This window comes from Globicephala melas, chromosome 15 (assembly GCF_963455315.2).
Source record: "Globicephala melas chromosome 15, mGloMel1.2, whole genome shotgun sequence".
Taxonomy (NCBI): domain Eukaryota; kingdom Metazoa; phylum Chordata; class Mammalia; order Artiodactyla; family Delphinidae; genus Globicephala; species Globicephala melas.
In genome coordinates, this window is record NC_083328.1 from 3,597,765 (window position 1) to 3,619,336 (window position 21,572).

Sequence of the window (21,572 nt, forward strand, 5' to 3'; positions counted from 1 at the left end):
TTCTCTGTTGGCCAGGAGTCCCGGGTTGAGGCATCAGAGGCTCCCTCTGCTCAATGGGAAGAGTGATTTTGAATCCCATGATCGATTAGTGATGTCTGCCCTGGGTACAAGGGAAGGCTGACAGTAGGTGTGCTATGTATCCTACCCTAATAATCCTATTAATGTTCAGGCAGTACTACCCTTAAACAAGAGGGACTCTGTCCCTAAGCCTGTGCCGTTAGATCCATTACTTCTCCAACTTTCACGCACACATGAATCACTGAAGGATCTTATGAAAATAAATATTCTGATTCCATAGGTCTGGGGTGGAGCCCAAGATTCTGCATTTCTAACAAGTGCTAGCTGATGCCAATGCTATAGATCTGTGGAGCATGTGTGGATCAGGGTTTAGAGGTCCTGCTCTCACAAACTCAGACTAACTTGTTAGGGAGACTTTGAGCACCTTGGTCACGGGGGATCCAGCACTCATCGCTGGCAGTGTGAGCTGTCATCCTGGACGTTCACTTTGTGAATAACACGGGCAGGACCAGTACTGCTTCACATCTCCTGTCCTGTGTCCTTGGAACAAAAGGTGGGTGCAAATCTATACAATGGAACATCACTCAGCCTTAAAAAGGAAGGTACTACAATGAGGTATCACCTCACACCGGTCAGAACGGCCACCATTAAAAAGTCTACAAATAACAGACGCTGGAGAGGACACGGAAAAAAGAGAACCCTCCTACACTGTGGGTGGGAATTTAAGTTGGCGCAGCCACCATGGAAAACAGTATGGAGGTTCCTCAAAAAAAGGAAAAATACAGTTACCATATGATCCAGCAGTCCCACCCCTTGGCATATCTGGACAAAACTATAATTCAAAGAGATACATGCACCCCTATGTTCACAGCAGCACTATTTACAATAGCCAAGACATGGAAACAACCTAAATGTCCATCGACAGATGAATGGATAAAGATGTGGCATATATATACAATGGAATATTACTCAGTCATTAAAAAGAATGAAATAATGCCATTTGCAGCAACACGGAGGGACCTACAGATTATCATACTAAGTGAAGTAACAGAAAAGAAAGAGAAAGGCCCTATCATTTACCATATGATATCACTCATATGTGGAATCTAAAATATGACACAAGTGAACGTATCTACAAAACAGAAACAGACTCACAGACATAAAGAACAGACTTGTGGTTGCCAAGGGGGAGAGTGGGTGGGGGAGGGATGGCTTGGGAATTTGAGATTAGCAGATGCAAACTATTACATATAAAATGGATAAACGACAAGGTCCTACTGTATAGCACATGGAACTATATTCAATGTCCTGTGATAAACTATAACGGAAAAGAATGTGTGTATATATATATATATGTATAACTGAATCACTTTGCTGTACAGCAGAAATTAACACAACATTGTAAATCAACAATACTTCAATAAAATTAATTTTTTTTAAAAGAGGAAGAAAATTCTGACACTTGCTCCAACATGGATGAACCTTATGCTGAGTGAAAGGAGCCAGACGTAAAAAGGACAAGTATTGTAGGATTCCACTCACACGAGGTCCCTAGAGCAATCATATCCATAGGGACAGAAAGTAGAAGGGTGTGGGTCAAGGGCTGGAGGAGGGGGACGGCGGAGTTAGTGTTTAACGGGGACAGAGTCTCGGTTTGTGAAGATGAAAAACTCTGGGAGATGGATGGTGGTGACGGCTGCACAGCAAGGTGAATGTACTTAATGCCGCCGAAGTGTACACTGAAAACTGGTCAAAATAGTACATTTTACATTGGGCATATTTTACCATAATTTTTAAAAAACTGACTGCATCCAAATGCTGTGAAGGTTTGTGGGTGATGCCACTGCTGGCATTGGCAGCCAGAAAGATGTGAGCAGCAGGCAGGCTTGGGTAAGAGAGAAGACAAACCACAGTCACGCTCCCCGTCCGTGGGTTACACATCCCAGGGATTCAACCAGCCGGGGATGGAAACTACTACGCGATCCGCGGCTGATTGAATCCGTGGATGGTTGAATCCACGAATGCAGAACCCGCGAATACGGAGGAACACCCGCAAGAGATCTGAGCATCCGCGGACACGCCAGCATTCGCGGGAGTCCTGGAACTAAATCGCTCCCTTATCCCCGCTCCCCGCCCCCGCGGGTACGGAGGGACGACTGCCATTCATCCGCGAAAGCCTTACTCTGAAGACAGCATGAACGCCATAGGCTGATGCCCAAGAAAGAGTCACAGCCCAGTAACCTCAAGCATCCATTCGTTTCTCTTCCTGTTTCATTTCCAGGTTTCAAAGACACTCATGAATTGCCTTGGAATTCCCAGTACGGGCACATGGCAGCTGAGAAGCATGTGAAACATTAATGAATTCATATCACTCCTGAACTTGTATATGTGCAGGACTAGAGGTAACTTGCATTAGACATAACTCCTGTTCTTTTCTTTTTAATTGAAGTACAGTATAGTTGACTTACAATGTGTGCCAGTCTCTGCTGTACAGCAAAGTGACTCAGTTTTACACATACAGACATTCTTTTTTCAAAATCTTTTTCCATTATGGTTTAGCCCAGGACACGGGATATAGCTCCCTGCACTATACAGTAGGACCTTGCTGTTCACCCATTCTAAATGTTGATAGTTTGCATCTACCAACCCCGAACTCTCAGTCCACCCCTCTCCCTCCCCCCAACCCTTTGGCAGTCATAAGCCTGCTCTCTACCTATGCTTTTTTTTTTCCCTACCTATTCTTTATGTTGGCAATGAGGTGGACACTGAACTCCAGATGTGAGCAGTTTCATTTCCATATGATAGGTTTCAATCACATTTTCAAAAAACATCAAATAAAATATTTCAGCTTTACTTAAATACTGTTTGACTTTAAAATGTTACACTTATTCATCTTAATCTGTATTTTGCCTTTTCAATTTAATAGAAGTTTTTGAATATTTTAGAATTAAACATCATTTAACTTTTTTCAGTTTCTGACATTTGCTTTAATTTACATTTGTGGGGTTTTTTAAATTACATTTTTCATTTGAATCCCTTACACTAGTGCTCTTCCAGAGAAATTTCTGCAATGATGGAAACGTTAAATGTCTGTGTTGTCCCATACAGCAGCGCTGGCCACATGTGACTATAGAGAACTTGAAATGTGGCTGGTGTGACTGAGGAACTAGATTTTTAATTTTATTTTAATAAATTTAGGTTTACTTTTTTTTTTTTTTGGCCGCATGGCATATGGGCCCTTAGTTCCCCGTCCAGGGATCAAACCCATGCCCCCTGCATTGGGAGCACAGAGTCTTAACCACTGGACCTCCAGGGAAGGTCCAAGATTTACTTTAAATAGCCACACGTGGCAAGGGCTACAGTTCCCGACAGAACGCCTTTAGATGATTACTGTTAACAGAACCCAAATATAAGTGAAAATCTTGACTATAGATAATGATTTTGCTGCAGTGAAGTCAATCAAATAAATCATATGACATACATAATAATTAATAAACTATGTCTTTATTACTCATCCAAGCAAGGCTGCCCAGCAACGAATGCCAAAGACGCGTGTAAAAATTAACTACACTCAGCTGCCTTTCTATTTATTTATTTATTTTTTTGGCCTCGCCACTCGGCATGTGGGATCTTAGCTCCCCGACCAGGAATCGAACCCGTGCCCCCTGCAGCAGAAGCGTGGAGTCTTAACCACTGGACCGCCAGGGAAGCCCCCTCAATTGTCTTTGATGCCAGCCAGTCTTCAATCAGATGACGGCCACCGTTTTACAGAGGGCTCAATGTTGTCACCACAGAAGTATAGTTGTCGGAAGGAGGACAGAACCCATTTTGTTGAGAAGCTCGTTAGCTTGGTTGTTTTACTTGAAATAACCAGACATACGGCAGGTGGGCTTCCGCGGGGACATTGCTCTGGCCCGACTGCGTTTGGGGCGGGGCTGTCAGTGAATGAACAAAGGTGGCCGGCGCACAGACAGTGTGTTCTCAGAGCCCTTCCAGTCCCGGCGAGGGTGCAGGCAGCAGGGAGGGGTCGGAATTCTAATCCCCGCGTCCAGTGGGGAGTAGAGACTCAGCGTGTGAGACACGTGCCCTGCAGCTGCGGGTGATGATGATGATTATTCCCCAGGGTCGTGTTGGGGGGGGGGGGGATGCAGACAAGCAGGGCCCAGACAAACCCAGGTGTGAATCCTACCAACTGCTCTACGGCCTCGGGCGAACCAAACAGGACTAGAAACTGCCGCTACTCCCAGGACGGCCAAGGATCAGAGGAGACGATGTACAGGAAGTGTGGGTCATCTATCTCCCCCTCCTCCATGAAGCCCTGGGCCGACCGTGCCCCAGGCAGCCCGGCAAGGCAGAAGCACCCCTGAGCCCCTTCTCCAGCCAGGCAGACACCTGCTGACGTCGGAGAAAGCCCTGCCAGGGTGGAAGGGTTCCTCCGACAGCCCCGTGGATGTTGAGAAACTTGCTTGTTACAAACTGCCTCGAGTCCTCTCTGGAAAGAGACAGACTGGATAACAATAACAACGACATAAACAGCCACCGCTCTGGAGCACCGGCTGTAGACCAAGGACCTCGCCAGAAGCTTCACATACCTCATCTTCATCACCTCAAGAAGCACAAACGTTTACGAAGCCCGTGACCTTCAGAATTTCAGAGTCCCGGCTGGTGCAGGACTGGTCCTAAGTGGCTGTGAAGGGACCTCAGATAGAAGGACGGGGACTAAACCTACAGAAGGCCTCCCAGGGCCACTGCCACCATCCCACCTGTGAACCTCACTTACAAGGAGGAAAGCAAGGCTCAGGGGAAAAGTCCCCTGCACAAGAGAAGACGACAAAGAGGAGGGTGGAATCACAGCACAGGCTCCTGGCTCCTTCTATGTTTCCCAAGGACCCCGCCATGGAAGGAGTGGGACCCGATCTTTTTTTTTTTTTTTTTTTGCGGTACACGGGCTCCGGACGCGCAGGCTCAGCGGCCATGGCTCACGGGCCCAGCCGCTCCGCGGGACGTGGGATCCTCCCGGACCGGGGCACGAACCCGCGCCCCCTGCATCGGCAGGCGGACTCTCAACCACTTGCGCCACCAGAGAAGCCCAAGGGGCCCGATCTTTGGCCTTAGGAGCAACTCCAAACACCACGGCAGGAACTGCGCTGGGGGGGCAGGGCAGGTCCCCAACCAAGTCATTATAGTCTGGGCCGTCGGTGAGCCTCGGCACCAGGCCAACACCCAGAACTGACAATGGATCAGGTATGTGCTGCAGAGATGCTCCTGCAGCGTGTGCACAGAAGCGGAATCCAGAAAGCAACCTGAGTGTCCAAAAGTGGGAAATAATAAAATAAAGCAGGGTGTGATGACGACATGGAATATTAAGCAAAAGCCCCCCTTAGGCTGAGGTTGCAAAGCAATTATGAAAGACAAAGGAGACGGGATTACGGCAGGTCAACTTTCAAAAATTAGAATACAATGCTAGCTATAGAGTACCTACAGAAAAAGCCTGGAAGAAAAGTCAACACATCTAACAGTGATGATCTCCAGACCATGGGATCAAAGGTCTGCTGCTTTCGTCTTTACACCTACTTCCCATAATTGAAAAACTTTTCTCCAAGGAGCATGTGTTACATTTATAACCATAATGTTAGTTTACAGTGGCCCACGTTTAAGGTCACATTGCATTAAGCGAAAGAGGGTACCTATGTCTTCGGAGGTCAATTCGCTCATCCTAAGTCACACAGCCAGTATTACGCAACAGATTTTGATTGGTAACTGCTCAGGTGCCGTTCTGGACACGGAAGCAGCAGGGGGCACAGACAGACAGGTGGACTACACTTCCCAGCTTCCTTGCAGGGAGGTGGAGCCACGTGGGGCTCACCCAGGAAACGTGAGACCTCGCTGCCTTCTAGGACACGCGGAACCCAGTTTATTTTTCTTCTCAAGTTAAGAACTACAAGGACCCACAAGCCCCCGGTGTATCTTTCCCTCCCTCCCTTACAGGTAGCCACTAACCTGATTTTGGAATCATCGTCGTCTCACTTTTCACGTACTTTTCTCTGCATTCCTAAACGACACAGTTTACTGGGATTTGAGTGTTACATGATTGGAGTCATGCTTTCTTCCGTGTTTTGCTACTGTTCAAACACGTCTGTGAGATTCATCCATACGTTGCCTGGGACTGGACTTGTTTTCCTTGCAGGATTACTGCTCCATTGCATGGATACCTACGGTTCCATCAACGTGGACCTCTGGGCTGATTCCTGCTCTTGCTTACCTTGAACAGTGCTGCTGAGAAGATCCTGGGCCACCTCCCCCGGCATACATGTGCAGAATTTCTCTAGCACAGACACCCAGAAGAGAGTGGCTGTGTCCAAGTTTACATGGTAATTTCTGTTTTCCAAAGTAGTTATAATAGTATTGTCAGACCTCTTATATACTGAATACAAGAATGGCGTCCCATGGACTCTTTATTTCGCATTTCCTCGATCACCAATGCCAGCGAGCAGCTGTTCACATGCTTATGGCTCATCTGTGTCCTCCCTTCCTGAAATGACTCTCTTTTTACATTTTCTATTGGGCTGTCTTTTCCTTATTGTGGTTCTCTATAGATTCTGGATATTATTATTTACTTAATTTTTTTTTTGGCCGTGCCGTGCAGTTTTTGGGATCTTAGCCCCCCAACTAGGGACTGAATCCGTGCCCCCTGCAATGAAAGCGCTGAGTCCTAACCACTGGACCTCCAGGGAGTTCCCGATTCTGGATATTAATTACTTGTTGGTTAAATATGTTGCAAATGCAAATATGTCCTTCAAGTTCATGGCTTGTCTTCTCCTGTCTTCCTGGCATTTTGTGGTAAATAAAAATTCATAATTTTTAATGTAGTTGAGTTTATCAATCTTTTATGGTTTGAACTTTTTGTGCCTTCAGAAATCTTTACCTAGCATGATAGCCAAAAGATATTGTTTCAAATTTTCAAAAAGTTTTCAATTTTTTTTTAAATTTCACTTGCAAATCTTTAATCCATCTAGAAATGCTTTTTCTGTATGGTGTGAGGTAGGACTCTAGTTTCGTTGTTTCCATCTAGATTATTGTCTCAGTACCATTTATTCAATAGACCATCCTTAACTGGGTTCATCAGCAAGGCAACCTTTGTCAAAAGTCAAATGCCTTTATATACATGAATCTGTTTCTGGCCTCTCTGTTCTGTTCCATCGGTCAGTTTGCCTAGCCCTGAACCAACACTACAGTCTTTAATTCCTAGAGCTTGATGATAAGTATGTTCCTGGATGTAGATAAACCATTCAAGGACTCGAGATTAGAACCTTAAAGATCAGCTGGTACAACCACCCACTGAGAAACAGAGGCTCAGAGACGGAAAGCATCTTTTGCAACGTCACACAGGAGCAGTGTTAAGAGCGGAATGTTTGTGTCCCCCCTCCAAAAAAAAATTCGCATGTTGAAATCTAACCCTCAGTGTGATGACATTTGGAGGTAGAACCCTTGGGCATAATTAGGTCATAAGGGTGAAGCCCTCATGAATGGAATTACTGCCCTTATACGAAGAAGCCAAAGAGCTAGCGCTGTCTCTTTCTGACCTATGAGGATACAAGAAGTCGGCAGTCTGTAACCTGGAAGAGGGCCCTCACCAGAACCCGACCTTGCTGGTACCCTGATCTCAGACCTCCAGCCTCTAGAACGGTGAGAAATACTTTTCTGCTGTGTATAAGGCACCCAGTCTACGGTACTTTGTTCCGGCAGCCTGAAAGAACTAAGACCAACACCCATCTCTCACCCTGGAGGACATTCCTGTCCTGTTCAGTATGACAACCACTGACCACATGTGTTTATTGAGCACTTGAAATATAGCTAGTTCAAACTGGGATGGGCTGTGCGTATAAAACACACCAGATTTTAAAGACTTGTGGTTGAAAATAAACTGTAAAATATCTTATGAATAATTTGTTTATATTGATTACATATTGAATATCCTTTGGATATAAAGTGGTAACTAAAATATATTCTCATAATTAATTTCACCTGTTTCTTTTCGCCTTCTTATGACAGTGAGATGGGAAATTAGCCACACATTAAACTGAACGGCTATGAGAAAATTTAAAACTACCTCCGTGGCTTGTATGCTATTTCTATTGGACAGGTCTGGGTCATACTATTAAATTCACTCAATCACAAAGCCTTGATTAAGGACCTAATATGTGGACTGGATGGTAGTAAGGGCCGCACAAGGAAGAAGGGAACAGAAATAGTTCTAATCAATGCATTCCATTTCCTCACTGGACTCGTCACCTGTAGAAGCGTCATCAGCCCAAGCATGAAAGAAATGGTTCATGGTCCAGCCCTCAGCCCAGCTGGAGAGCTCTATTCCAGTTACAGTGGGAGCAGCACCAGTGTCAAAATCTAGAGATCATTTAGACCAACCCTCCTGTCTAACGGATTAACCAGTAGAGGTCCAGAGAGGTTGAGACGCCTACCCAAGGTCACACAGCAGGTGTGGGACAGAGCTCCTTCCCCGCCTCTGAAGTCTCCAGCCCCGGGTTTCTCCCTTCCCTTCGAGTGAACACTCCACCAACTTACATCTCACACCAGCACACAGGACCCTCGAGAACAATCCTCTGAAAGTCCAAGTTCCCACGCCAGACGAGACCGCCTCGCAGATCTGTGCAGCCAGCCCCTCCCACCTTCCCGCCAAGAGAAACACCACAGGAGTTCCTCCGGGCCTTCCCACCAGCAACCCCTTTCCAGCGGGACTCCCCAACTTCATGAAGGAGACACAACGCCCCCCCACACCAGAGGAAACAGAGATGAGACTGAGAGGGAAAGGACCCAGTCCTGCCTCCGCACTTTCCCGCCCTGAAGCCGAGCTCAGCCCGGCCTCTGGGGTCAAGCTGTGCTCCATCTGACAGCAACTTGTGGAGACTTCATGGGACCAGGGACCCTCAACAATTGCCAGGAGACAATGAGCTGTGTAGGTGTGACAGCAAAAAGGATGCCAACCCAGCTCAACTCACCACCTGCCCACTCCACCCACGGAGGCAGGAGGCCTGGCGGGAGGGTAAGAGCAGGTGAAGGCGGGCTCCCCGGGGCAGGAGGCCGACGCCTAGGGCTGCACACCCAGAGCAGTGGGTCCTCCCGCAAGACTCCTAGGGGCGAAGGGGCAATCCTAGAAAAGGGTTTTCATCCAGCTTCCAGGCAAGCCCACCCCGCCAAAATCTTTGAGGAACTTAATATTCCCTCCCCTCCCCCCAGCCCCTTAATTGGGAATCAAAGCGACAAGACCTTGGCTTCCACTCGGCGATGTGAAATCACTTTAGAAGAAGAAACTGAGGTTCAGGTGGGACCACAGACTTCCCACTATGAAAAAGCCAAGATGTATAGGTCCTGGTCCTGTGCCTCCGTTTCCTTACCCATTCCTCCTGCTTGCTAGGAGGGTGCTCAGGGGTGGTGCGGGGGACGGGGTGGTCGGGGGTTCGCTGGGGCGGTGCGGGCCAACGCCTTTTATCATTAGCAAAAGCGCTGAATAGCGATTGAGCCCGTGCAAAGTGCTTTGAAGGGATCATCTCACGTAATCCTCGCGGGGACCCCAGGGGTGGGGACTCTCATTATCCCCGCCTTTGAGACCTGGAAGTTGAGGTTCAGAGAGGTGAAGCGACTCGCCCCAGGGCACCACGCTAAGTCGGAGGCGCGGGGAACCCGCGCTCCTCCCGGGTCCAGGGCGCAGAGCCGCGCGCGGAGACTCACAAAGACAACGACGTCTCGTGTCCGGTTTCTTCCGGCCGGGGACAGGGTCCATTTATCACCCTGAATTCTCGGGGCGGCGGGGGGAGCGCGCTGGCGGCGCAGGAAGCCGGACCCGCCGCCCGCGCTCCCCACCCCCGCTCACCTCGCGTACTTCGTCTTCTGGAAATCCAGGAGCCGCGGAGCGAACATCGCGGCGGTTCCATCAGCCTCCAGCCCGGGGCTCCGACCGCGGCAACTTGAAGAGGCCGCGGCGCCGGAGCAGCAGGTCGGCGGCCGCGGGGCGGGGGCGGCCGAGGGCGCGCGGAGCCGAGCTGGAGCCGAGCCCGGAGCCGCCGACGCCAAATCCCGAGCAGCTGGTGGCGGGCGGGGCGGGGGGGCTCCGGGCCAATCGCCTGAGTCCCCGCAGCCCCGGCCCCCTCCCCGCGCGGGGCCGACCCCTCCCAGCCTCGCTGCGGGAAGGGAACCCTGGGGGAGGGGTGGAGGCCTAGGGGGAGCTTCCGAAAGCAGCCCCTTCTTCCTTGCTCCCCCGGCCCCCTCGTCCCGTAGTTTTTCCTGCGAGAAGACTGCCTGTTAGACGGAGCCCCGCTGTCCCCCGCGGCGGGGGCCGGGACGCCAGGGGGGGCGGACCCTGCCCGCGTGCCCGCCCTGCGACCCCTCTCGTGGCCGGCCCCAGAGCGCACCTGTAGCTCACACTCCCCCCTCCGCCCCCGCCTTGCGTCCCTGCGAGGTGCGACGGCCCCAAGAGGATGGCGCAGGCTCTGGGGAACCCCCTAATTCCCAGAGGCTGTGACTCTGGGGACCCTCACGACCCTGAGACAGGGGCACACGCATATGGGCATTTGGTCGCCAGGTACCCAGGATGTGCCCACCACCACCCCAGCCCCCAAACCCTGCCCCTCATCTTTACAAAATTCAGCTTTCTCCTTTAGGGGACCTTGGCCTGGGCGAAGGGCTATGTGAAACCACCTACTGGAAGAGGTGACACCCTGGGGGCTGCTGGAAGGCAGGACGGCCTTTGATGTGGAAAGACAGGTCCCCAGGTAGAAGATCAGGTCCCTCCTTCCCACCCACACACCTCCCCCTCCTTCCCTCTCCTCCCTTCCCTTCCCAAGCCCCAGCTCCCTGCTACTTTTTATAACAAGATTTATTTGAGATCCTACTACACAGTCAGAAAATAATCCCACCCACGTCCTCTGCCCCAAGGTAGCTAGAACAAGATGAAGGAGAAAGACAAAAGGACTCCATCAAATTCATTTCTGCACTCCAGATGCTGGGCACACGGTGGGCACACACACCTGAAATTGGTGAGGACCAGAAGGGTTGCAGGTAGATGCGTTCAGAGGCCACTGCAGGGCTGAGGGTGGGATGGTCAAGAGAAGCGATCCAGGGATGCTTAGGAGGTAAAAATCCACCAGACCCTGTTGATGGAGGACTAGAAGTGGGGGGTGACGCCTGGAATTCTGGCTGGCCCTGCTGGGTGGGTACTGGTGTTACCTAGGGAGGGGGGCGGTGACAGGAGTAGGGGAGATCATGAGTCGGGTTTTGGCCAGGTGAGCTTGAGGTCAAGGTCGGCATGGGTGGAAGGCCAAGGGATGGACATGTGGGCCAGAGGGTCTGGCAGGGTCCCAGCCCAGCCGGTGAGGAGGGGCTGGGAGGGTCAAGCTGGACAGATCCCTTAGCGCCGTGGGTTTCGAATTGCTCTCTGGACTTGCTAGCGCTGTGACTTCCAGTACAATAACCACCAGCCTCGTGCAACTACTTACGTCTACGTTGAGTTAATCGAAATAAAATTGAAAATTCATTGCCCTGGTTACTAGCCGTATTTCAAGGGGCTACCTTATTGGACCATTGCCAGCATCATGGAAAGTTCCACGGGACAGCACGACACCAGAAGATCGTGGAGTCAACCTAGGGCATGGTGAGCAGCATTTAAAAACAAAGTGAAATAGAAAAGATGCAATGAGAACACGTCACGTTCAAGAAACTTCTGTTTGTATACATCTGGGTCCTGGTTGCGATGGAAGATCTATTTCTTACTAGGAGTCATGGTTAAGAAGGACGAGGAGGGCTTCCCTGGTGGCGCAGTGGTTGAGAGTCCGCCTGCTGATGCAGGGGACGCAGGTTCATGCCCCGGTCCGGGAAGATCCCACATGTCGCGGAGCGGCTGGGCCTGTGATCCGTGGCCGCTGAGCCTGCGCGTCCGGAGCCTGTGCTCCGCAACGGGAGAGGCCACAGCAGTGAGAGGCCCGCGTACCGCAAAAAAAAAAAAGGAGGGCGAGGCTCACAGATGTGGTGGCTATAGCACCTCCTGTCCCCTCATATAGAGGAGGGAAAGGGAGGCTGAGAGGGGCCAGGGCACCCTCCCAAGGTCGCACAGCCTGAGGAGCAGGACCTGCCCCAGAACCCAGCTCTGCAGGCTCTGAGCTCACTGCCCGCCACAAAACCCCTGTTCTAATGAGTTCTTAGATCTCCAGGAGCCCAAAGTCAAACTGAGTCAGGTAAGGCTGAGCCCTGCATATCATGGCTTCTTTCCTGACCTTGACCTCCAACACCATTGCTCTGACCCCCAAACTCTGCCCCCAGCCTCACTGTCAGCCGCACCAGGACACACCTGTCCCCAGACACAAGCCAGACCCCCTCCAAAGCCCTCAACCCCAACTTCCAGAAAAAGGGCCCTGCTGGCTTTTCAAAGCTGAGAGCCCCACACTTTCTGGGGTGGCCAGGCCAGGCTCAGGGGGCCTGCCGGTAACCACAGCTCCCCAGAGGCCGAGTAGAGACACACAGAGAGGTGGCCTGGGCCTCCCCCGGGTTCCTGGGCCTCCCCAGCTCCTGGGCCTCCCCAGCTCCTGGGCCTCCCCCGGGTTCCTGGGCCTCCCCGGCTCCTGGGCCTCCCCAGCTCCTGGGCCTCCCTCAGCTCCTGGTCCACTGGCCTCCTCCCGGCCCCCACCTGCGGTCGACCTTCAAGCAGCTCTTGGCTGTGGGCTCAGCAGGGCCCCGGAGGAGACCCCCGAAAGGAAACACAAGCCTAGAAATGGATTTTCTTTTCCTCCCAGAGCAATAGAAGTTGAATAAAAAACAAGTTACTATTTTTACGGCTGGGATCCAGTTGTTATAGCAACCGAGGGCCTGACTCCTGCACGGGAGTCAGGGTTGGACTGCGTGTGACGGAGAAGACAGGTGGGCTCCGGGGGCAGCAGGGACTGGGGGACAAGCCTGAGGCCCCTGACCTTGGGGCCTGCCTGGGGTCCAGGTCTGCCCCACCGCCCCCCCGATCGGAAGTCTGGCCCTGCTCGCTGCTGACCCACCTCACCATGGCAGGTGGTTCTAACATCTTCTCCCTTTGGTGCAAGCCCACCTCCTACTAGCGCTGTGGTCCCAGACTCGGCCCAGCCTTGCTCCCAGAGCCTTACTTCACCAATCCTGGGACTGGGTGACATGCCCCATCTCCACCTGCGGCCCTGCCACAGTGGCAACTCTCGGGCAGAGGAGATCAGATCCTCGACCTCACCTGGCCGAAACCCCACTCGCGATTCCCCCCTCCCTCTCTGCTGTTCCTCCTCTGGTCCCCTATCTCCCAGAGGTGGTACCAGCATCACCCCACTGGGCCAAGTTGGACAGGGGTTGGGAAGCTCTGAAGTGGCCTCCCTGGGACTCAAGGCGAGGTGCTAGCACTCAAGCCTCCGTCCCGTCACTTGTAAAATCGGGGTAACAGCACCCACCTTGCAAGATCGGCGAGGAGCAAAGGTGGCCTGGGGCTGACATGATTATGGAAAGTTTGCTTCCCCTTTAATCCTCTCTGTAACTCTACGTGGCAGGCGTTGGCATTGCTAATATACAGGTGAGGACACGGGCTCAGCCAGGTTAAGCCACGCAGCAAGCCACACGGCTAGATTGAAAATCAGACCCGGGGCTGTCTAAGCCTTAAGCCCCTGCACTATTGAACAGACGTTGATTATGCACTTACCATATTCCTGGCTCTTCGGAGGTGCAGAGCGGGAAGTAGGTGGGTGAGATAAAGGCTGCCCAACCACCCATGCCTCTGTCCCCTTCCCTGGAGCCCTGAGCACCTCACCAGGCTCTCCCTGCCCCGCAGCAAGCCCCGACCTGGTCCTCAGCCTCCTCCCTCTTGCTGACGTTGATCTCCAACAGTAGGTGTGAAAAGGGCACCTACTGTGCGCCTAGCAGGGTGTGGGAGCTAGAGGGAGCCACAGTCCTGGCCGCCTAGAGCTTGGGGTCTGGTGTGACAGAAGGGACGTGGCACAATTGCAAACCATCTGTTCATTCGCTCAGTCGGTGAATTTGAGTAAATGGCACCTGCCTGATTTTTCACGTACATCACCTCATGAATCCTTTCAATAGCGAGACAAGGATTCCCATTCCGCTGACCGACTAAGGCTTGAAGAGGTGGCTGGTGGCAGGTAGGAAGGGTGGAGCCGGGTTTCAAACCCAGGCTGACCTCACAGCAAACCCCCTGCTTGTTTCCAGAATTTCTCTTTCAGCATCCCAGCCTCCCTGCTTGGGACACACAGGTGAATGGGGGGCAGGCCTGGTGAAAGCAACAACCCGGGGGCAGACAAAGTCTTGGGGGGTTGGGGACCAAGGAGGGGGAGCAACTTTGCCTGGGGGCTCAGGGCTGGGAGGAAGTTGGGGAAGCTTTCTCAGCTGAGGCTGTACGATGGCTGGAAGGTAGCCAGGAGGACGAGGGGCAGCCAGCGGAGGAAGCGTCTTCCAGGCAGAGGGAACAGCATCTGCAAAGGCTCAGTGGCACGGAGCAGCCTGAGTGAGGGGTCTGGACTCTACCCTCTAGGCATTGGAGAAGCAAAGCATTTTAAGCAAGGGGGTAGGCGAGCGGCACTCTCCATGCTACAGAAGCTCTGATGCTCGTGGAAGATGGGCTGCCATTTAGGGCAGGAGCAGAGACACCCAGCTGAGCTGAGGGAGCAGAGACTAGAGATGCTGGGAGACAGAATCTACATGTCTTCAAGTGGAAATGGGGGGAAGGAAGGCATTGGAGTGGCCCCCCAATTCCAAGCTGGGGCCCAGCTTCTCAATGACAATACCACATTTCATCAAATCTAAGACAGCATCCAGGTAAGGTGCACTCTTGTGTACCACTCAGAAAGATACATCGCTAGCAATTAATTCTGCCGACACGGTATTGTGAACTTTTTCAAGCACACAGAGCAGTTCAGAGAATTGTACGGTGAACACGCATATAAACACCACCCGGAATCTACTGCTAACATTTGGTCCTATCACGAATCTATGCCTTGATCCATCCATCATTCCACCTTCTTTTTTTTTGAGTGCATTTCAAAGTAGCTTGGCGACATCATAATAAACGCTAGCATACTTATCTATCACGGTCCTCTTTTTAGGAGGAAATCAAAGAGTGAAATACAAGTCTTGAGCAAATATTCACTGATATACTAAGTGAAGTAACTCGAAAAAGAAAGAAAAATACCATATGTGGAATCTCAAATATGACACAAATGAACCTATCTACCAAACAGAAACAGACTCACAGACATAGAGAACGGACTTGTGGTTGCCAAGGGGGAGAGGGTTGGGAGACAGATGACGTGAGGGGCTGAGGTTAGCAGATGTAAGCTTTTATATACAGAATGGATAAACAACAAGGCCCTACTGTATAGCACAGGAAACTTATTCAATATCCTGGGATAAACCATAAGGGAAAAGAATTCTTTTTTAACTTATTTTTTTGGCCACGCTACGCGGCATGCGGGATCTTAGTTCCCCAACCAGATATTAAACCCGTGCCCCATGCAGTGGAAGTGTGGAGTCTTAACCACGTGACCAGCAGGGAAGTTCCCTGGAAAAGAATATTAAAAAGAATGTATATATGTGTATAATTGCGTCACTGCTGTACAGCAAAAATTAACACAACATTGTAAATCAACTATACTTCAAAAAAAAAAAAAAAAGAAACACATTCACTGACATTTGACAAATGCATACACATATGTAAGCAAAATCCTATAAAGTTGTAGAACCCCAGAAGGTTCCTTCATGCCCTGTGCCGGTCAACCCCCAGCCCCACTCCCAGAGAATACCACTCTTCTGGTTAGTTTTGCCTGTTCTAGAACTTTCTATAAATGGAATCATACAGTCTGTATTCAGCATAATGCCTTGGATGTCTTTTGATATCCTTTGATCCTCAGCATAATGTCTTTGAGATCCATCCAAGTGGTTTCGTGGGTCAGTAACTCATTCCTTTCATCACTGAGTCGTTCCCCAGCGTGTGGGCGTACCAGGGTTAGTGCAGCCATTCCACTGTTGATTGACGCCTGGGCTGTTTCCAGTGTTGGGCTGTTACCGCCGCTAAGAGGTCATCAAATGTTAAGACACATCCTGATTTCAGGGCTAAGATGGGAACTGCAGCTCGAGCCACTGGGAATTGAGCATTTATTACCTGCAAGGTGTGGGCTCTGCACGTATTCGCTCATTTCATCCTTCCAGCATCCCTCGGTAGGTTTCTCCCCCGTTTTACAAAGGGGGAAACTGAGGCAGAAAGAGGTTAAATCACATGCCTAAAGGCAAACAGCAAACAGAGCTGGAATCAGGAGCCAAATCCGGGGAGGATGGGTCCAGGGCTTAACTTCTGTGCCAGCCGCCCTGGAGGCGAGAGTGGGGCTGCCTAGTGTGCCTGGGTCCTACCCCAAGAGGGCACCACTGCTGACCACTTGTTTCCTCAGGGCCCTGCAGAGATCCAGGCCTGGTGAGGGCTGCTATAGACCCCCAGGTGGGCCAGGCGGGCCCTAGAGTGGAGGGAAGACTCCGAAGCCTCCTGAGGCAGAATTCACAGGCCCATCCCAGCGCCCCAGGAGCAGAGACGGGGTAAGAACAGGGGGCCCGGGACCTGTCCCTCCCCCACCAGGGCTTCAAGGGCCCAGCAAAGTCCCTGCCAGGCCACGACCCCTTCCTCCCGTCCACCCCCTCCCTACCAGAGCAGTCTCTCTAAAATGCAAACCTGATCAAGATACTCTCCCCATTGCCCTCAGGGTGGAATCAGGATGAAAGGGCCTCACCCACCATCATAATGGTTGATGACTCTAAACCCCCCCAAACACTCGTGCTTTCTCCCACTCTGTGAGTATGCAGATGCTGTTCCCCGCCTGGAATGCCTTTCCACCTGGCAGGCCTCTATTTGCTTTTCTAGATTTAGACCGAGAGCAAAGGGCTCTGCCAGAGCTTTTGGGAAAATAGCTTCTTCTTCCTTTTGTGCCACCTTTGAGCCACGCATATCTTATCTCTATATATGTGTGTGTGTGTGTGTGTGTGTGTGTGTATACATGTATGTGTGTGTATGTGTGTATACATGTGTATGTATACACGTATGTGTATATGTATATAAGTGTGTGTGTGCGTATATACATGTATGTGTATATATACGCGTGTATGTATATGGATGAAACTATATAAAATGGTTTCTATATACATATATCTCTCAGATTTTATAATGTATTGCAGATTTTACCATGTACATGTTCCATGTTTTATTTTATACGTGTGTATGTAACTACTGGAGTATTAGTCTAACCAGGCTCCTCCGTCCTCTGTCATCGCCCACAGCTGGGACCCCGACCATTCATTCCTTGTTCAGGCTACCACGTGCCAGGGCCCCGAGCCTGATGGAACTGCTGGGCCAGGGAAGCCAGGGGCAGGGGCCGGGGGGGGGGGGGGGTGGGGGGGAGTCTTCCTCCTTTACACCCTTGACTCCCTTCCCCCACCAGCCAGCTTCAGATCTTCCCAGAAAGGAAAAGAGCAGCTCCCAGGAGCCAGCTCCACCCCGGTTGGGTCCCCCGGAAGCAGGCTCTGAGATGAGATTAGCCTGAGGGGATTTAGTAAGGGACTATTTTTGGGGTGGGCAGCAGAGGCAGGGGGAAGAGGCAGGAAGGGGTGGAGTGAGCGGCTGGGCTGCAGGGCACTCTTTTTCTTTTTTTTTTTTTGCATCTCAGTCTATTTTTTTTTAACATCTTTATTGGAGTATAATTGCTTTACAATGGTGTGTTAGTTTCTGCTGTATAGCAAAGTGAATCAGCTAGACGTATACATATATCCCCATATCCTCTCCCTCTTGCGTCTCCCTCTCACCCTCCCTATCCCACCCCTCTAGGTGGTCACAAAGCACCGAGCTGATCTCCCTGTGCTATGCGGCTGCTTCCCACCAGCTATCAGTTTTTCATTTGGTAGTGTATATATGTCCATGCCACTCTCTCACTTTCTCGCAGGGCACTCTTGACACTGGCTTCCACAGATCTCAGGCGAGTTCTGGAGCTGGGGAGACCCTCCAGGAATGAGGGAGTTGGGCCTTTACACCCTATCCGTCAGTCATCGGATGCAGCTGCAGGAAGGGGCAGGGGTGGGCGAGACAACCTCGGAGGGCCAACAGCCTGGAGCCTCTCTTCCCAGCCTCCCACCTCCTCCAAACACATCTGCTCCACTCCTGACTTAGCTGGGAATCCAAACCCCAAACTTCCCAAGCAGCAGAGACCAGGACAGGAGGAGGTGCGTGGGTGTGGATCCCATCATGGGTCTGGTCTTTGTCCTCCAGACACCTGCTGTCTCTGCACAGTGTACCTGTGCCCAGGAGTTACTGCCCAAATCCTGTAGGAGGAGAGACTCGGTAGTGTTACATCTCAGTTTGCAAAGTGCACAAGGGCACTAATTCAAGTGAAACCGGTCTCATTTTCAAAGAGGGCACTAGGGCTGGAGAGACCTCCTGAGAGGATGAAGCCAAATTCAGACCTATGTTCTCCAATGACCTGGGGGCTTAGATGGAGGAGGGGGAGGGGGAGAAGGTATTTCAGCTCTAAAACTGTAAAATTAAAATATAGCAACAGCAAAAGAAGAGCAAAATTGGAGTAATCATACTATGTGATTTCCATTTACTGTAAAGCTACAGTAATCAAAACATTAAGAGGACTTCCCTGGTGGCGCAGTGGTTAAGAATCCACCTGCCAACGCAGGGGACACGGGTTCAATCCCTGGTCCGGGAAGATCCCATAGGCAGCGGAGCAACTAAGCCTGTGCGCCACAACTACTGAGCCTGTGCTCTAGAGCCCGCGAGCCACAACTACTGAAGCCCACGCGCCACAACTACTGAAGCCCGTGCGCCTAGAGCCTGTGCTCCGCAACAAGAGAAGCCACCGCAGTGAGAAGCCCGCACACACCACAATGAAGAGTAGCCCCCGCTCGCCTCAACTAGAGAAAGCCCACACACAGCAACGAAGACCCAACGCAGCCAAAAATAAATAAATAAATATTTTTTAAAAGACATGAATACAAGGAAAGAACAAACATACAGATCAATGGGATAAAACAGACCCTTCGATTTTTAACAAAGATGTCAAGGCAATTTAATGGATACACAGGATAGTCTCTTCAACAAATGGCGCTGGGAAAAATAGAACATCCATATGCAAAGAAAAGTGTTGCTTCCATATCTCACATCGTATACAGAAATTAACTCATAGGCGTCAGTGGTTTCCAGGGGCTGGGGGGCAAGGGTAGCCAAAGTTGATGACCAAGGGACACAAGGGAATTTTGGGGGGCAATGGAACGGTTCTATATCTCACTTGTGAGGGTGGTTACACAACTGTATAAATCTGTCAAAACTCATAGAACTGAACACTTCATGCAAGTGAATTTTGCTGTGTGTAAATTATACAGTAATTAGACTGAAAAGACTTAAAATACATGTAATGGTACAGGGGGAAAAAGACACATCTTTGTACCTGTTGTGTGTGTGTGTGTGTGTGTGTGTGTGTGTGTGTGTGTGTGGAAGGTAGAGAGCAAATATGTGGTGTTCTTGCACCCATTTGCTGCTGTAATTGATGGTTATCAACTTTAACTTACATGCGTTTTTTTTTTTTGTTCTGTTTTGTTTTGTTTTTTTGCGGTACGCGGGCCTCTCACTGCTGTGGCCTCTCCCGTTGCGGAGCACAGGCTCCGGACGCGCAGGCTCAGCGGCCATGGCTCACGGGCCCAGCCGCTCCGCGGCATGTGGGATCTTCCCGGACCGGGGCACGAACCCGCGTCCCCTGCATCGGCAGGCGGACTCTCAACCACTGCACCACCAGGGAAGCCCTACATGCATTTTTAACCATGGAAATGTTCAGTGCTCAAATTCCCAGGAGCTGGCCACTAGCCCTGACGGTCAGGTCAGCCCTTCTCTCATCCAGGCCTCTCTGACATGCTTAGCCCCTCATCCATACCTGCCCCATCCACCCCACTTACCCACCTCCTGGTCACTGGACATCCCTGATCCCAGGCCCCTCAAGAGGATCCAAAGCCCAGGATCCAGACTTGGAGGGTCCCTTGGGTCCAAAATCTGGGCCTTGCTGCCCTCTTGTGGCCAGTAGAATTATCACACGTTAAAAAGTATGACAGTCTGGGAGTTGACTCTGATTGGGGCTGGGGTAGAGAGTGGGCGTGAGGGGCGTGCGGGGGGAGTGTAACTTGAGAAAACCTTCTCAGCGGTACATCTTGAAATTTGAAATGCGAAGACTCTTCGACCCATTGACCCCAGCTCTGGGAATCAACGATGATATTTTCTTGCCGAAATATACTTCCTCTGGTTCCCAGTAAAAAGTTAAAAGGGGGCTTCCCTGGTGGCACAGTGGTTGAGAGTCTGCCTGCCGATGCGGGGGACACGGGTTCATGCCCCGGTCCGGGAGGATCCCCCATGCTGCGGAACGGCTGGGCCCGTGAGCCATGGCCGCTGAGCCTGCACGTCCGGAGCCTGTGCTCTGCAACGGGAGAGGCCATAACAGTGAGAGGCCTGCGTACTGCAAAAAAAAAAAAAAAGAAGAAAAAAGAAACCACAGAACCCAGAACGTGGGGTGCCTGCAAGAAAAGTGATCCTGTCTCTTCAACAAATCCCTGGCATAAAAACGGGGAGGGGGAAGATTCTTTTGATGAAAATGAGACTTCCAGGCTCATCATGAATGTAGTGCAGAGCCGTTGTTTGGATCCTGGTTCTAAGGAAACCACTGTAAAAAAGGCTTTTGTGAGACAGTCAGGAGAGATGGAGCCCGGACAGCGTGCTTGATGACATTAAGGAATAAGCATTCATTTCGTGAGGTGAGACAATGGTTTTATGGCCATGTTAAAGAAAAAAAGGGGTTTTCTGAGGTGTATACTGAGGCGCCTATGGGTGAAATGAAATCATGCCTGGGATTTACTTCTCAAGTATTTCTACCAGATGTCAGGGAGTGTAGTTGAAACGGGGGTGAAGTGTCGATCGTCATCGAAGCTGGGTTACGGGTGTGTGGAAATGAGTTGTGCTTTCCTCTCTGCTTCTGGTGTATGTGAAGATATCCATAATTTTTTAAAAAAATTAAGCGCTTAAAGGGGAACAGAGGAATTCCCTGGTGGTCCAGTGGTTAGGACTCCATGCTTTCACTGCCGAGGGCCCAGGTTCCATCCCTGGTCAGGGAACTAAGATTCCATAAGCCGTGTGGTGCCGCCTAAATAAATAAATAAATGAAAGGGGAACAGAGAAGACAGCTGGACGGGGTCATGTTACGAAACCAAACTTGGGTCTGCTCACGCGCACACAGTAAAGCCCATCTATTGACACTCGGTCACGGTGAAGGAAAGTGCAGCATTTATTGCAGGGTGCCAAGCAAGGAGTCCAGGTAGCTAAACGCTCAAAGGCCTGAACTCCCCAATGGCTTTCAGGGAAACGTTTTTGAAGACCAGCTGAGGGAGATGGGTTGTGGGGCGTGTGATCAGCTCGTGGACATTCTTCCGATTGGTTGGTGGTGAGGTAATTTGAGGTCAAC

The 21,572-nt window shown here is 50.9% G+C and overlaps 1 protein-coding gene and 1 long non-coding RNA gene across 7 annotated transcripts in view; one reads left to right on the top strand and one right to left on the bottom strand.

Annotated features, from left to right (window-relative positions):
* Positions 1-10,058, bottom strand: part of LOC115847107 (monocyte to macrophage differentiation factor 2) — a 126,098-nt gene extending 116,040 nt beyond the window's left edge. For 2 of the 6 annotated variants that reach the window (XM_060285665.1, XM_060285661.1), the window contains exon 1: positions 9,763-9,880. Coding sequence is in view for 2 of the 6 variants with exons in the window: in XM_060285659.1 (XP_060141642.1) it covers positions 9,905-9,951 (47 nt within the window). In the remaining 4 variants the exon portion in view is untranslated. Of the gene's footprint in view, positions 1-9,762; positions 9,881-9,904 lie in introns of those variants that run through there. The other 4 variants (XM_060285659.1, XM_060285670.1, XM_060285663.1 and 1 more) reach the window with 4 other exon arrangements.
* Positions 10,059-10,910: 852 nt separating this feature from the next.
* On the top strand, positions 10,911-11,982 carry LOC132593550 (uncharacterized). Its single transcript, XR_009559198.1, has 3 exons — positions 10,911-11,066; positions 11,580-11,680; positions 11,803-11,982. It is a non-coding gene; the product is annotated as an uncharacterized lncRNA (long non-coding RNA).
* Positions 11,983-21,572: the final 9,590 nt, after the last annotated feature.